Genomic DNA, 17,307 nt, shown 5'->3' with positions numbered 1-17,307 from the left:
AGGAGAGGAGGAAAACGCTGGCTGCGCTGAACAGGCGGGAGGCTCCGACAGAGCTAGAGAGAAGGATGGCTCTGGCTGTGCTGAACAGGCGAGGCGCACTGAAGGCCTGGTGCGTGGAGCTGGAACTGGTGGTACTGGATCGAGGACACGCCCAGGAAGCCTGGTGCGGGGAGCTGCCACCGGCGGACTGGTGTTTGGAGGTGGCTCTGGATAGACCGGACCGTGCAGGCGCACTGGAGCTCTTGAGCACCGAGCCTGCCCAACCTTACCTGGCTCGATGCCCACTCTAGCCCGGCCAATACGAAGAGCTGGTATGAACCGCACCGGGCTATGCACCCGCACTGGAAACACCGTGTGCTCCATAGCATAACACGGTGCCTGCCCGGTCTCTCTAGCCCCCCGGTAAGCACAGGGAGTTTGCGCAGGTCTCCTACCTGGCATAGCCATACTCCCTGTAAGCCCCCCCCCCCAATACATTTTTGGGGCTGACTCTCAGGCTTCCATCCGCGTCGCCGTGCTGCCTCCTCATACCAGCGCCTCTCCGCTTTCGCCGTCTCCAGTTCTTCCTTGGGGCGGCGATATTCTCCAGGCTGAGCCCAGGGTCCTTTTCCGTCCAATATCTCCTCCCAAGTCCAGAAGTCCTTTGAACGCTGCTCCTCACTATTAACAGGGGGAGTTGGCTCAGGTCTGAACCCTGACTCTGCCACACACTCCCTGAGCCCCCCCCCAATAAAGTTTTTGGGGTGACTTTTTGGGTTTCTTTCTGCTCCGCCGTGTCTTTCTCTTCGACTCCATTCTCCTATAGCCCTCTTCGCACTGCTCCAGCGAATCCCAGGCGGGCTCCGGCACTCTCTCTGGGTCGACCGCCCACCTGTCTATTTCCTCCCAAGTCGTATACTCTATACTCCTGCTGTCCATAACGTCCTCCCATGTCCTTTCCTCCTTTCGCTGCTCCTGCTGTCGCTGCCTGCTACCACGCCGCTCGGTCCGGGTGTGGTGGGTGATTCTGTAACGGCTTTCTTCCGTTGAAGGAGAGTCGGACCAAAATGCAGCGTGGTTAGTTCGATACATCTTTAATAAAGAAAAAACACGAACAATACAAAAACAACAAACGGAATGAAAAAACCTATACAGCCTATCTGGTGAACACTAACAGAGACAGGAACAATCACCCACAAAATACACAGTGAAACCCAGGCTACCTAAATATGCTTCCCAATCAGAGACAACGAGAATCACCTGACTCTGATTGAGAACCGTCTCAGGCAGCCAAGCCTATGCTAGACACACCCCTAATCAGCCACAATCCCAATGCATACAAAAACCCCAATACGACAACACAATAAACCCATGTCACACCCTGGCCTGAACAAATAATTAAAGAAAACACAAAATACTAAGACCAAGGCGTGACACAATTGAGTTGCATTGCCCCATACATTGGATGAACCAAATCAACTGGAAGTATCTACAAAACAAGTGTTGAAGCCACATAATCCAAAAAAAAATGTCCGACTTTCTCCCTCTCTTTGAGCAACGGCCCACTCCTCTTGCACAGATGCAAGTGATGTGCGCAAACACAACAGACGCACTAAAGTCCATTCTGAGCCTGGTTTATATGTTGATTTTGATTTGATAGATAAAATATTTTGTGTTTTGCCTAAATAATTTCAATTATCAGAAATAATTCATTTCCATTACTTTTCCAACATTTTTCGGATTGGATCATTTCCCAAAACGTTTCCACAGTGGTGTTAAGTAGGCTAGTTAAGTAAACATACTTTAAAGTACTACATAAGTCGTTTTTTGGGGTGTCTGTACATTTTGAATACTTAGCAGGTCATGAAAATTGTCCAATTCATGCATTTATCAAGAGAAAATCTCTGGTCATTCCTACTGCATCTAATCTGGTGGACACACTAAACACAAATGCTTTGCTTGTAAATTATGTCTGAGTGTTGGAGTGTGCCCCTGGCTATCTGTAAATTAGAAAACCGAGAAAATCGTGCCTTCTGGTTTTATTAAGGAATTTGGCATGATTTATAGGTCTACTTTTGATACTTAAATATAATTCAAGCCAAATACTTTTAGACTTTTATTCAAGTTGTATTTTACTGGGCGACTTTCACTTTTATTATTATTTTCTATTATGGTATCTTTACTTTTACTCAACTATGACAATTGGGTCATTTTTCCACCACTGCTTTTCCAGGCCTGGAAAACATTTTAAAATTACATTTATTTTCCAGGATTTTTATGACAGTATTAACCCTGTAAGAGCTCTTCAGCAGAGGACACATATCTAACAGTAGAACGGAATGAACTTTGTCCCCAATTTAACCAGTTTCACTATATAAAGGCTCAGTGGTTTTACCTAAGACTTTGCTTTGACAACCGTCCAGTGGAGTTGTAATCTGGAATATACTTTTCTTATAGGTATTCACGTTGCAGAAATGATAGACCGAAATATGAAAAATGTTCTGGTGGTATCCATTGGATTTTTATCTCTGTTCACAGCGTATGGAGGACTTCAGAGTTTACAGGTATCAAGATACTGTCGTGTCAATCATTAAATAGACGATTGTTTGAATATTAAGGTACAATTCAACACTGCAATTTCTGGTTGTTGATAGTTGATGGCACCATCCCTCTCCTGTGTTACAGAGCAGTCTGAATGCCGAGGATGGGATGGGGGTGACATCTCTCAGTGTTATTTATGCCTCCATCATCCTGTCATCCATGTTCCTAACACCCACTCTCATCAAAAACCTGGGCTGCAAATGGACTATTGTTGTCGGCATGGGCTGCTATGTGACCTATTCAATTGGGAACCTCTATCCAGGATGGTAAAGCAAACTGGCTAAAACCTGTTCAGACCTTCATTGTTTACAACTTTCAACAAGCTGTGTTTCTTCTTCGTGATTTAAGAGCAAAATTACAATACAACTAATCATGTACCTCCCTACCTCAATGAGTAAAACATTTGGCATAGTACACATATATTAACTTGTTGTTACCAAGTAGAGTTGGGATTATTTCAGCACTCTGTGAGTAACTTGAACTAATTATGTGAAAGTAGTGTCCATCGACAAAGTTGTTTACACACATGGTATGAATCCTATCCCTCTCTGCCATGCTTCCTGGACTGGCCTGTCAGTAACTGTGTTAGTTTACAAACTGTAGGCAGTGTCTGATGCTAACCATATTAGTCTGTCCACTTCTAGGTACACTCTGATCCCCACCTCTGTGATCCTGGGTATGGGAGGTTCTCCACTATGGTCAGCCAAGTGTACCCTTCTCACCATCTGTGGCAACCTGCAGGCCCCTAAAGAAAACAAGGCAGCAGCGGATGTTATCAATAAGTACTTTGGCATATTTTTCTTGATATTCCAGTCTTCGGCTGTATGGGGAAACCTCATGTCGTCGTTGATATTTGGTTCAGATACAGATATACGTAAGTAGCAAGTGCACACATACACACACAAACAAACACACACACACAAGTATGCACACACGCACACACAGAACAAATGCAACTTGTTTGTGAAAGTAGTAACATTTCTAAGTTAAAGGGTGACTGTAGGATAAAGTGAATGAGATGCATCATGTGCAGTGTACATTATGAGAGGTGTTCTTGCCCAACCATCCTCTATGGTACCATCTGTCATAATGATATATTTATGTTCTCCTAGCTGACATCTCTGAGGAAGATCTACAATATTGTGGTGCAGGTGTGTGCATTGATATCAGTGTAAACTCCACGACCAAAAGACCAGCACAAGAATTAGTCTGGACACTAGTCGGCTGCTATATTGGTAAGAACCTACTACCGTTTGTCAGTGTTACAGTTTGACACAGCCATAATAGTGCATTTAACCCCCCACACACACACCATTTTGACATGGTCCAGAGAGAGGATGTTGCAGTTTTAAAGCTAACTTCCCTCAACTCTACACTTTTTGCCATGGGGCAGAGAAAAAAATATGTGGTGTTTTATAGCTCATCTCATGCTTTTGTTCACATTTTGCCATGAGGCTGAGAGAAAATTCTGCAGTTTCAAAGCACATTTCCTGATATGCTACAGTTTTATAATGCTATTCTACACATTTTGTCATGAGGCTGTTAGGTTCTGAACAAACAGAGTAAAAACACAAACAGACGACTAGGAAAAGTTCAAAACAAGTTTATCCACCCACTGGGTCATACAGCTGAAAGACAAGGTATGATTACACAAGCACATATATTTATAACCTCCTACTAGGTGGGGTCAACTCCTTACACATATAGATAGCCGATACATCTATGTTGCTAGGCAGGAACTTAGTTGGTTCCTCTCACTGGTGGAGTCATGGCCCTGTCTGATGCTAAAACCTTCATGGGTGTGGAAATGTATGTGTTTGTGATAGAACTGTAGTAGGAGTGTCGTTGTGATGGGCTTCTCTGGCCCCCCTCCCAAAGGTTTCTTTTCACTTCATCTGTTGACTTGACCTGGAGTCGAATTCCTCTCTCCTTCCTAGTTCCGCAGCTGACCTGCCTCAGCAGAGACTAGCTGTTTCCTTTCGCCTCCCTCCTTAGTAGCATTGATATTCAACAATAACATGTTTGAACAGAAAAATAACGTTCAGCTCTTCCCCTTGTCTCACTCAGTAACTTTCCATACACCACCTTCCTATTCACCCTTCATTGACCCCACCATATACATTCCTTATATTTAAAGTAATCAATAAGTTCTAGTATGGTAACATTAATAAGTATATTTCAAGCTAGAATCCAACAAGGCTAAGAGGAAATGTTGCAATTTTAATGCTAATTCCCTGCAATTCTACACATTTTGCCATGGGGCAGAGAATAAAATGTGCTGTTTAAAAGCAAATTTCCTGAAATTCTACACATTTTGCTATCATATACCACTTGGGGGCCCACCTATCTCCATGTATATATATATACAGTACCAGTCAAAAGTTTGGACACACCTACTCATTCAAGGGTTTTTCTTTATTTTTACTATTTTCTACATTGTAGAATAATAGTGAAGACATCAAAACTATGAAATAACACATATGGAATCATGTCGTAACCAAAAAAGTGTTAAACAAATCAAAATATATTTTAAGATTCTTCAATGTAGCCACCCTTTGCTTTGATGACAGCTTTGCACACTCTTGGCATTCTCTCAACCAACTTCACCTGGAATGCTTTTCCAACAGTCTTAAAGGAGTTCCCAAATATGCTGAGCACTTGCTGGTTGCTTTTCCTTCACTCAGCGGTCCAACTCATCCCAAACCATCTCAATTGGGTTGAGGTCAGGTGATTGTGGAGGCCAGGTCATCTGATGCAGCACTCCATCACTCTCCGTCTTGGTAAAATAGCCCTTACACAGCCTGGAGGTGTGTTGGGTCATTGTCCTATTGAAAAACAAATGATAGTCCCTCTAAGCGCAAATCAAATGGAATGGTGAATCGCTGCAGAATTCTGTGATAGACATACTGGTTCAGTGTGCCTTGAATTTGAAAAAAATTGCTGACAATGTCACCAGCAAAGCACCACCACACCTCCTCCTCCATGCTTCACGGTGGGAACCACACATGTGGAGATCATCCGTTCACCTACTCTGCGTCTCACAAAGACAAGGCGGTTGGAACCAAAAATCTCACATTTGGACTCAAACCAAAAGGACAGATTTCCACTGGTCTAATGTCCATTGCTCGTGTTTCTTGGCCCAAAGCAAGTCTCTTCTTCTTATTGGTGTCATTTAGTAGTGGTTTCTTTTCAGAAATTAATCCATGAAGGCCTGATTCATGCAATCTCCTCTGAACAGTTGATTTTGAAATGTGTCTGTTATGTGAACTCTGAGGCATTTATTTGGGCTGCAATTTCTGAGACTGGTAACTCCAATGAATGTGTCCTCTGCAGCAGAGGTAACTCTGGGTCTTCCTTTCCTGTTGCAGTGTCACGTGTGCTCCCTCTCCGGTCTCTAGGTCACCAGGCTGCTCGTTATGGTGCACACCTGTCACCATCGGTACGCGTATCAGCGCATTGATGCTCACCTGGACTCCATCACCTCTTTGAGTCCCTGCCCTGTATATTTCCCTCCCTTTTCTTCCTTCCTCAGGTGTCATTGTTTCTGTTTCCTGTCTGTGCATTGTTCATGTTATTTGTTTAGTATTATGTTCAATTTATTTATTAAAACACTCACTCCCTGAACTTGCTTCCCGACACTCATTGTTACAGGCGGTCCTCATGAGAGCCAGTTTCATCATAGCGCTTTATGGTTTTTGCGACTCCACTTGAAGAAATGTTCAAAGTTCTTGAAATGTTCTGCATAGACTGACCTTCATGTCTTAAAGTAATGATGGACTGTAGTTTCTTTGCTTATTTGTTTCATGTTCGTTGGAATGAATATCGGATCAAGGCACAGCGTATGTTGAGTTCCACATAATTTATTATAAAGTGAAACTTAGCAAAGCAAAAACAATAAACAATAAACAAACAACAAACCGTGACTACAGAGATGCTACGTGCACTAACTCAAAACAATATCCAATAACCTACAAGTGGAAAAAATGCTACTTAAATATGATCCCCAATTAGAGACAACAATTTCCAGCTGCCTCTAATTGGGAATCATACCAATCACCAACATAGAAAACAAAACTAGAACCCCACATAGAAAATATAAACTAGACTAGCCCTCCAGTCACGCCCTGACCTACTCTACCATAGAAAATAAAGGCTCTCTATGGTCAGGACGTGATAATTTGAGCTGTCCTTGCCATAATATAGACTTGGTCTTATACTAAATAGGGCTATCTTCTTTTAATTGAAATGCATTCCAGGTGACTACCCCATAAAGCTGTTTGAGATAATGCGAGGGTGCGAGGGTGGCTACATCAAGGCAAAGGGTGGCTACATTGAAGAATCTCAAATATAAAATATATTTTGATTGGTTTAACACTTTTTTGGTTACTACATGATTCCATATGTGTAATTTCATAGTTTTGATGTCTTCACTATTATTCTACAATGTAGAACATAGTAAAAAATAAAGAAAAACCCTGGATTGAGTAAGTGTGTCCAAACCTTTGACTGGTACTGTTTATCTATCTGTACAGTGGCTTGCAAAAGTATTCACCCCCCTTGGCATTTTTCCTATTTTGTTGCCTCACAACCTGGAATTAAAAAAAAAAATTTTGGGGCGGTTGGTATCATTTGATTTACACAACATGCATATCACTTTGAAGATGCAAAATATTTTCTATTGTGAAACAAACAAGAAATGAGACAAAAACAACAGAACTTGAGCATGCATAACTATTCACTTAGGGTCATTGTCCTGCTGGAAGATGAACCTCCATCCCAGTCTCAAATCTCTGGAAAACAAACAGGTTTCCCTCAAGAATTTCCCTGTATTTAGCGCCATCCATCATTCCTTCAATTCTGACCAGTTTCCCAGTCCCTACCGATGAAAAACATGATGATGTTCTCAGGGTGATGAGAGGTGTTGGTTTGCGCCAGACATAGCGTTTTCCTTGATGGCCAAAAAGCTAAATTTTTGTCTCATCTGACCAGAGTACCTTCTTCCATATGTTTGGGGAGTCTCCCACATGCCTTTTGGTGAACACCAAATGTTTTTTGCTTATTTTCTTCTTACAGCAATTGCTTTTTTTCCAGACATTCTTCCATAAAGCCCAGCTCTGTGGAGTGTATGGCTTAAAGTGGTCCTATGGACAGATACTCCAATCTCCACTGTGGAGCTTTGCAGCTCCTTCAGGGTCAGCTCCTTCAGAGTCTCTGTTGCCACTCTGATTAATGCCCTCCTTGCCTGGTCCGTGAGTTTTGGTGGGCGGCCCTCTCTTGGCAGGTTTGTTGTGGTGCCATATTCTTTAAAAAACATAATAATGGATTTAATGGTGCTCCGTGGGATGTTTAGAGTTTCTGATATTTTTTTATAACCCAACCCTGATCTGTACTTTGTCCCTGACCTGTTTGGAGTGCTCCTTGGTCTTTATAGTGCTGCTTGCTTGGTGGTGCCGCTTGCTTAGTACTTTTGCAGACTCTGGGGCATTTCAGAACAGGTGTATATATACACTCAGATCATGTGACAGAACATGTGACAATTGGTTGCACAATATCTTATTTAGGGGCTTCATTGCAAAGGTGGTGAATTGTTTTAATTTTTTTATTTTACCTTTATTTAACCAGGTAGGCTAGTTGAGAACAAGTTCTCATTTGCAACTGCGACCTGGCCAAGATAAAGCATAGCAGTGTGAACAGACAACACAGAGTTACACATGGAGTAAAAAATTAACAAGTCAATAACACAGTAGAAAGAAAGAGAGTCAATATACATTGTGTGCAAAAGGCATGAGGTAGGCGAATAATTACAATTTTGCAGATTAACACTGGAGTGATAAATGATCAGATGGTCATGTACAGGTAGAGATATTGGTGTGCAAAAGAGCAGAAAAGTAAATAAATAAAAACAGTATGGGGATGAGGTAAGTAAAAATGGGTGGGCTATTTACCGATGGACTATGTACAGCTGCAGCGATCGGTTAGCTGCTCAGATAGCAGATGTTTGAAGTTGGTGAGGGAGATAAAAGTCTCCAACTTCAGCGATTTTTGCAATTCGTTCCAGTCATAGGCAGCAGAGAACTGGAAGGAAAGGCGGCCAAATGAGGTGTTGGCTTTAGGGATGATCAGTGAGATACACCTGTTGGAGCGCGTGCTTCGGGTGGGTGTTGCCATCGTGACCAGTGAACTGAGATAAGGCGGAGCTTTACCTAGCATGGACTTGTAGATGACCTGGAGCCAGTGGGTCTGGCGACGAATATGTAGCGAGAGCCAGCCGACTAGAGCATACAGGTCGCAGTGGTGGGTGGTATAAGGTGCTTTAGTGACAAAACGGATGGCACTGTGATAAACTGCATCCAGTTTGCTGAGTAGAGTGTTGGAAGCAATTTTGTAGATGACATTGCCGAAGTCCAGGATCGGTAGGATAGTCAGTTTTACTAGGGTAAGTTTGGCGGCGTGAGTGAAGGAGGCTTTGTTGCGGAATAGAAAGCCGACTCTCGATTTGATTTTCGATTGGAGATGTTTGATATGAGTCTGGAAGGAGAGTTTACAGTCTAGCCAGACACCTAGGTACTTATAGATGTCCACATATTCAAGGTCGGAACCATCCAGGGTGGTGATACTAGTCAGGCGTGTGGGTGCGGGCAGCGAACGGTTGAAAAGCATGCATTTGGTTTTACTAGCGTTTAAGAGGAGTTGCACACACCACTTTGTTTTTTTTTTGTTTTTTTTAAACAAGTAATTTTTTCATTTCACTTCACCAATTTGGACTATTTTGTGTATGTCCATTACATGAAATCCAAATAAAAATCTAGTTAAATTACAGGTTGTAATGCAACAAAATAGGAACAACTAATAACACGCAAATTATTGTATTTTTCATGTCTATATTGAATACATCATTTAAACATTCACAGTGTAGGATGGAAAAAGTATGTGAACCCCTAGGCTAATGACATTTCCAAAAGCTAATTCGAGTCAGAAGTCAGCTAACCTGGAGTCCAATCAATGAGATGAGATTGGAGATGTTGGTTAGAGCTGCCTTGCTTTATAAAAAACATTCACAACATTTGAGTTTGCTATTCACAATAAGCATTGCCTGATGTGAACCATGCCTCAAGCAAAAGAGATCTCAGAAGACCTAAGATTAAGAATGGTTTACTTGCATAAAGCTGAAAAGGGTTACAAAAGTATCTCTAAAAGCCTTGATGTTCATCAGTCCACGGTAAGACAAATTGTCTATAAATGGAGAAAGTTCAGCACTGTTGCTACTCTCCCTAGGAGTGGCCGCCCAGCAAAGATGAATGCAATAGCACAGTGCAGAATGCTCAATGAGGTTAAGAAGAATCCTAGAATGTCAGCTAAAGACATACAGAAATGTCTTTAATATGCTAACATCTCAGTTGACGAGTCTACGATACATAAAACACTAAACAAGAATGGTGTTCATGGGAGGACACCCCGTAAGAAGCCATCGCTGTCTAAAATAAAACATTGCTGCATGTCTGAAGTTCGCAAAAGAGCACCTGGATGTTGCACAGTGCTACTGGCCAAATATTCTGTGGAGAGATGAAACTAAAGTTGAGTTGGTTGGAAGGAACACACAACCATGTGGAGGAAAAAAGGCACAGCACACCAACATCAAAACCTCATCCTCACTGTAAAGTATGGTGGAGGGAGCATCATGGTTTGGGGCTGCTTTGCTGCCTCAGGGCCTGGACAGCTTGCTATCATTGACTGAAATTAATTCTCAAGTTTATCAAGACATTTTGCAGGAGAATGTTAGGCTCTGTCAATTGAAGCTCAACAGAAGTTGGGTCATGCAACAGGACAACGACCAAAAAAACACAGAAGTAAATCAACAACAGAATGGCTTCAACAGAAGAAAATACGCCTTCTGGAGTGGCCCAGTCAGAGTCCTGACCTCAACCCGATTGAGATGCTGTGGCATGACCTCCAGAGAGCGGTTCACACCAGACATCCCAAGAATATTGCTGAACTGAAACAGTTTTGTGCAAAATTCCTCCTGACTGTTGTGCAGGTCTGATCCGCAACTGCAGAAAAGGTTTGGTTGAGGTTATTGCTGCCAAAGGAGGGTCAACCAGTTACAAAATCCAATTGTTCACATACTTTTCCCACCCTGCACTGTGAATGTTTACACGGTGTGTTCAATAAAGACATGAAAACGTATAACTGTTTGTGTGTTATTAGTTTAAGCAGACTGTCACATTTATGACCAATTTATGCAGACATCCAGGTATTTCCAAAGGGTTCACATATTTTTTCTTGCCACTGTATACACTATATATGCACAAAAGTATGTGGCCACCATTCAAATTTGTGGATTCGACTAGTTCAGCTAAACCCGTTGCTGACGTGTATAAAGTCGAGCACACAACCATGCAATCTCCATAGCCAAACATTGGAAGTAGAATGGCCTTCCTGAAGAGCTCAGTGACTTTCAATATGGCACTATGATAGCATGCCACCTTTCCAACAAGCCAGTTCATCAAATTTCTGCCCTGCCAACTCTAAGTGCTGTTATTGTGAAGTGGAAACATCTAAGAGCAACACCGGAAGCAACAGGACCGCCAAGTTCTGAAGCATGTAGCACGTAAAAATAGTCTGTCCTCGGTTGCAACACTCACTACCGAGTTCCAAACTTCCTCTGAAAGGAACATCAGCACAATAACTGTTCATCGGGAGCATCATGAAATGGATTTACATGGCCGAGAAGCCGTACACAAGCCTAAGATCAGCATGCGCAATGTCAAGAGTCGGGTGGAGTGGTGTAAAGCTTGCCGCCATTGGACTCTGGAGCAGTGGAGACGCATTCTCTGGAGTGATGAATCACGCTTTGCTATCTGACAGTCCGACGGATGAATCTGGGTTTGGCGGATGCCAGGAGAATGTTACCTGCCCAAATGCATAGAGCCAGCTGTAAAATTTGGTGGAGAAGGAATAATGGGCTGTTTTTCATGGTTCGGGCTAGGCTCCTTAGTTACTTTGAAGGGAAATCTTAACGCTACAGCATAAAATTACATTCTAGATGATTCTGTGCTTCCAACTTTGTGGCAAAAGATTGGGGAAGGCCCCTTCCTGTTTCAGCATGACAATGCCCCCGTGCACAAAGCGAGGTCCATACAGAAAGAACATGACTGGCCTGCACAGAGCCCTGACCTCAACCCCATCGAACCCCTTTGGGATGGATTGAAATGCTGACTGCGAGCTAGGCCTAATCGCTCAACATCAGTGTCCGAATTCACTAATGCTCGTGGCTTTACAGAAGCAAGTTCACGCAATAATATTCCAACATCTAATGGAAAGCCTTCCCAGAAGAGTGGAGGCTGTTATAGCAGCAAAGGGGGACCAACTACATATTAATGCCCATGATTTTGGAATGACATGCTCGAAGAGCAGGTGTCCACAAACTATATATATATATATACACACACACACGTACATACATTTCATACATCGGGGGCCTGGGGCATGAGCTCTGCATGACCGTTTGGTAATCCAGCCCTGCAGGTTGATGCTATTGAAATGTTCTAATGTTTGTTTCTGTTGTGTACTAGGGGTGGGTGTGCTGGCCATGATCATAGTGGCAGTATTTCTGGATAACATAGACAGAGATCAGGCCCAGGAGTTCCGAGGGAACAGAGAACCATTCTGGAGCACCTTCCTGGCCACGTTTACACTCCTGAAAGACAAGAGACTCATCATTCTCATCCCTTTGTCCATGTACAGTGGCTTTGAGCAGAGTTTCCTCTCCGGTGAATACACAAAGGTGAGGAGACGATACATGGTTCTTACCCTGCCTTGAGGAATCCAACGTTCAAGAATTCTTTACCAACGGAAGAGTGGCTAAAAGTTGTTTGTGAACTTTTTTTGTTGTTTCTTTTGCAGAACTATGTGACCTGTTCATTAGGAATCCATTACGTTGGATATGCGATGATATGTTTTGGAGCCACAAATTCGTTATGTTCCTTTATGTTTGGGAGGTTGGCAGAATACACTGGAAGAGCCCCACTGTTTTGCTTGGGTAAGAAGAGCTTTCCAATAAGGACATTAACATTTTCATTGGTATCCTATACGACACACTTCAAATCAAATCACTTATTACTCACCGCTCTTACAGCTGCGGCGAACAACTTTGCCTGTATCATGGCCCTGTTGTTCTGGAGGCCTCACCCAGACCAGCTGCCAGTGTTCTTTGTGTTTCCTGCTCTCTGGGGCATGGCAGATGCGGTATGGCAGGCACAAACCAACTGTGAGTTGAGTTATTGAAATGTATTACCGTGACATGCTAGGTACATCAAACATTTTGTACAGAACAGAGGTAACAGTGGTTGTTTTTATTTGCAGCGCTGTATGGGGTTCTCTTCCCCAGACAAAAAGAGGCAGCGTTTGCTAACTGCTGTATGTGGGAGTCCCTGGGGTTCGTGATAGCCTTTGCCTACAGTACCTTCATCTGTCTAGACACCAAGATCTACATCCTCCTTGGAGTTCTGATCCTCTCCATGGTTACCTGTTTGTGGGCAGAGTACCAAGAACACAACAATCCTACACTTCCGGTGGAGGAGGGAGTATATGACAAAGACTATAAAAAGGACACAGACCAATACACAGACTACTCAAAAAACATACATCACATCATTGCTCAGACTAGCTTGTAGACAATATGTGGATTTGATATGTAGACTTATGCAACAGGTGAGTCTAATCCTGAACGCTGATTGGTTAAAACCGCATTCCAGCCGGTGTCTATTCCACAAGTTACCACCATCTATGACGTTAAAATACCTTTTTACTCTGTTTCATCTGACTGTGCAATCCACTGTCTCATCAGCCCAGCCAGGCAATTTAAACTTGATCTCCACTATGAAAAGCATCTAGACATTATCTCACATTTTTTAGACTAACGTTTAGTTTTCAACAGAGGAGATTTGAATAAACCTTGCTGACTGTATCTTTGACATTTGCAACATTGTTTCAATATCCAAATTCGATCTCCAGCTGTCCCATAGTAATGAACACAGCTTCTGTTGTTATTCTGGCTGCACTGTTGATGTGACTAAGTTAGCTAGCAAGCTTGGGATAAGAACGTTCCCAGTCAGTATGGCAATGGAACATTTAGAACGAACGCTTGTGTTGCGTCCATAGATACAGAACAAAAAGACTGAATGACTGGGTCACGTCTATGGCTACCGAACCGATAGAATGAACAACCAGCCAGCTTGGGTAGCAACCCTATATTTGTGCCGGGGCTATATCTTGTGCAAGGATGAAATACTATGAATTAATCAAAATAACATTTCATGAAAATACAGTGCCAGTCGAAAGTTGGGCTTTTCTTTCTTTCTTTTTTCTTTTTTCTACATTGTAGAATAATAGTGAAGACATCAAAACTATGAAATAACACATATGGAATCATGTAGTAACAAAAAGTGTTAAAAAAATCAAAATATATTTAGATTTTAGATTCTTCAAAGTAGCCACCCTTTGCCTTGATGACAGCTTTGCACACTCTTGGCATTCTTTTAAGCAGCTTTTCCAACAGTCTTGAAGGAGTTCCCACATATGCTGAGCACTTGCTGGCTGCTTTTCCTTCACTCTGCGGTCCAACTCATCTCAATTGGGTTGAGGTTGAGTGATTATGGAGGCCAGGTTATCTGATGCAGCTCTCCATCACTCTCCTTCTTGGTTAAATAGTCCCTACACAACCTAGAAGTGTGTTGGGTCATTGTCCTGTTGAAGAATTAATGATTTGTCCCACTAAGCGCAAACCAGATGGGATATAGTATTGCTGCAGAATGCTGTGGCAGACATGCTGGTTAAGTGTGCAGTGAATTCTAAATAAATCACAGACAGTGTCACCAGCAAAGCACCCCCACACCATCACACCTCCTCCTCCATGCTTCAACGTGGAAACCACATATGCAGAGATCATCCGTTAATCTACTCTGCGTCTAACAAAGACACTGTGGTTGGAACTAAAAATCTCAAATTTGGACTCATCAGACCAAAGGACAGATTTCCATCAATCTAATGTCCATTGCTCATGTTTCTTGGCCCAAGCAAGTCTCTTCTTCTTATTGATATCCTTTAGTAGTGGTTTCTTTGCAGCAATTCGACCATGAAGGCCTGATTCACACAGTCTCCTCTGAGCAGTTGTTGAGATGTGTCTGTTACTTGTGAACTCTTTGAAGCATTTATTTGGCTGCAATTTCTGAGGCAGGTAACTCTGGGTCTTCCTTTCCAGTTACGGTCCTCATGAGAACCAGTTTCACCATTGATGGTTTTTGCGACTACAATGGAAAAAAATATTCAAAGTTCTTTACATAATGGACTGTTGTTTCTCTTTGCTTATTTGAGCTGGTCTTGCCATAATATGGACATGGTCTTTTACCAAATAGGGCTATCTTCTGTATACCACCCCTACCTTGTCACAACAAAACTGATTGGCCCAAAGCCATTAAGAAGGAAAGTAATTCCACAAATCAACTAGGCACACCTGTTAATTGAAATACATTCCAGGTGACAACCTCATGAAGTTGGTTGAGAGAATGCCAAGAGTGTGTAAAGCTGTCGTCAAGGCAAAGGGTGGCTATTTGATTACTACATGATTCCTATGTGTTATTTCATAGTTTTGTCATCTTCACTATTATTCTACAATGTAGAAAATAGTTTAAAAAAATGTTTACCTTGAATTAGTAGGTGTGTCCAAACTTTGGACTGGTACTGTATGTCAATCATTATATGAATATGTTGGCAACCTGTTGTATAAAAGTGATAAGGCCCTTTAAGCCGGTGTTTGGAGGATATATTGGTACGGTTTGCCGGCCTTCGACTTCATCTCAGGCCTAACAACACCCGTGCCAATATATCCTCCAAACACAGGCTTCTTGGGCGTTATCACTTAATTATGTGGGGGAATGACATCCAGTAAGAGGAAATCTGGATATCATGATTCTGACACAGTCATGTGCCTACCCCAATGGGACACTTTTCTTCGTATGACAAAATTAGAGGTTTTGTGGATCTCTATATGTAACGTATACGCCGGGAGTCAGGAAACAGGTGCAGAAGTTTAAATAATGAAATGATACAAATGAACCAGTGGACCAGTGGTTAGTAGACTAGCGACGTCAAGCACCGGAGGGAGGGAGCAGGATAAGGCGAGACAATACCCCCCGTCACGCGGCTCCAGCCGCAGGATGATGCCGGCCAGGAGGACAGCCCTGAGGGCAGGAGTTTCCTGGTGGAGAGCCAGACGTGATTACCAGGATGGAACACAGGAGCCTCACTGTGGTGGCGGTCCATACCACCTCTGTGCCCCCGGAACCACTTGTCCACTGCAGGAGCCTCGGTCTGGCTCGGAGTCCACGGAGCCAGGCCCGGCTGATATCCCAGCATGCACCGGAAGGGAGTGTCAAAGTGAGTTCTGGGCGTTTACTGCCCAGGGAACGAACTGAGCCCATTCCCCCTGCTGGTCCTGGCAGGGACTCCTTAGAAACCTCTCCAGCTCTTGGTAGGTCCTCTCCTCCTGCCCATTGGACTGAGCCCGGTTCCCAGATGCGAGGCTGACCGTGACCCCCAGCATCTCCATAAAGGCTTTCCAGACCTGCTACGCGAACTGGGGACCACGGTCGGAAACAATGTCCTACGGAAGGCCATATTACAGGAAGGCCTTCTTGAGTAGTGCCTCGGTGACCTGGAGAGTGGTAGGTTTTCCAGAGAGAGGGATAAAATGACAGAATTTAGAGAATCTGTCAACAACCATAGTGGTAAAACCATCAGAAAGGGGGAGATCAGTTACAAAGTCTATGGACAGATGTGATCATGACCGCTGAGGCACGGGAAGGGAAGTAGTTTCCCTGCTGGAGTGTGCAGGGGAAATATGGAGCATGAATTGACATAGTGGGTGACATCCTTCGCCAAGGTGGGCCATCAGTACTTCATAGAGGGAATGGATGGTGTGGGTGATACCTTGGGGTCCAGTGGCGAGGGATGTGTGTGCCCAGGTCAACAGCCGATCTCTTACCCCCGTGGTAACGTAGATTCGTTCTGGAGGGCAGGTATCAGGAACGTGTTCCCTCTCCAGAGCCTGGGAAAGGTCCACATCTAAGTCCAAAAACATGGGACCTACGATACGGGAGGACCAATTGATGGGCTGGAGGGCACTTACAGGACTCTCAACTAGCGTGGAACCACAGGGTACGGGAAAGCAGGTCCTCCGGTATCCTGGTCACCAGGCTGTGATTTTCATCCTCGACCAGGAAATGGTGGGGTTGTGATGTTGGAGCGACGGGAGGCCGACGATTACTTTGTGTACGGGTGCGGTGGTGATGAGGAAGGGAAGGCTTTGCTGGTGCATGGGTCCCATGATGAGGTTGAGGGTCCTGTGATGTGCGTGATTGTGTCGGATCCCAATGGTTGTTTATCCAGGGCTTGGACTGGAAAAGGAGAGGAGAGCGGGTATGGGAGGAGGCAAGGGCCTTGTCCAATAGAGCTGTAGATACAACACAAGGGACAGCCAGCCAGTGAAATTGAAACCAGAAAGTGTTTGGCGGAAAGAGATGATGGAATACTCACCCAACCCCGGAAGACAAATGATCACGGGGCTATCCCTCTGCCCTCGTGGACCCCTGGTTATGACACACTGGACACTGCTAAAGCTGGGGCCCCTTCTGACCACAATAGGGACAGAGCCCCAACTGTTTCCGACGG

General features: G+C 43.7%; 1 protein-coding gene across 1 annotated transcript; it reads left to right on the top strand.

Moving 5' to 3' along the window:
- The first annotated feature begins 2,360 nt into the window (after positions 1 to 2,360).
- On the top strand, positions 2,361 to 13,906 carry LOC118398672 (protein unc-93 homolog A-like). Its single transcript, XM_035794241.2, has 8 exons — positions 2,361 to 2,543; positions 2,665 to 2,846; positions 3,225 to 3,454; positions 3,693 to 3,815; positions 12,153 to 12,364; positions 12,484 to 12,619; positions 12,716 to 12,847; positions 12,943 to 13,906. The coding sequence occupies exons 1-8, from the start codon at positions 2,454 to 2,456 to the stop codon at positions 13,251 to 13,253; spliced, it is 1,416 nt and encodes a 471-aa protein (XP_035650134.1). The 5' UTR covers positions 2,361 to 2,453; the 3' UTR covers positions 13,254 to 13,906.
- Positions 13,907 to 17,307: the final 3,401 nt, after the last annotated feature.

Source organism: Oncorhynchus keta, chromosome 19 (assembly GCF_023373465.1).
Source record: "Oncorhynchus keta strain PuntledgeMale-10-30-2019 chromosome 19, Oket_V2, whole genome shotgun sequence".
Taxonomy (NCBI): Eukaryota; Metazoa; Chordata; class Actinopteri; order Salmoniformes; family Salmonidae; genus Oncorhynchus; species Oncorhynchus keta.
This window is presented reverse-complemented; position numbering and strand designations above follow the sequence as displayed.

Bases quoted from the DNA above. Each gene is read 5' to 3' on its own strand.
- LOC118398672 (XM_035794241.2), top strand. From the start codon at position 2,454: ATGATAGACCGAAATATGAAAAATGTTCTGGTGGTATCCATTGGATTT. The intron at 3,455-3,692 runs GTAAGTAGCAAG...ATGTTCTCCTAG, and splicing joins TGGTTCAGATACAGATATAC to CTGACATCTCTGAGGAAGAT. The intron at 3,816-12,152 runs GTAAGAACCTAC...GTTGTGTACTAG, and splicing joins ACTAGTCGGCTGCTATATTG to GGGTGGGTGTGCTGGCCATG.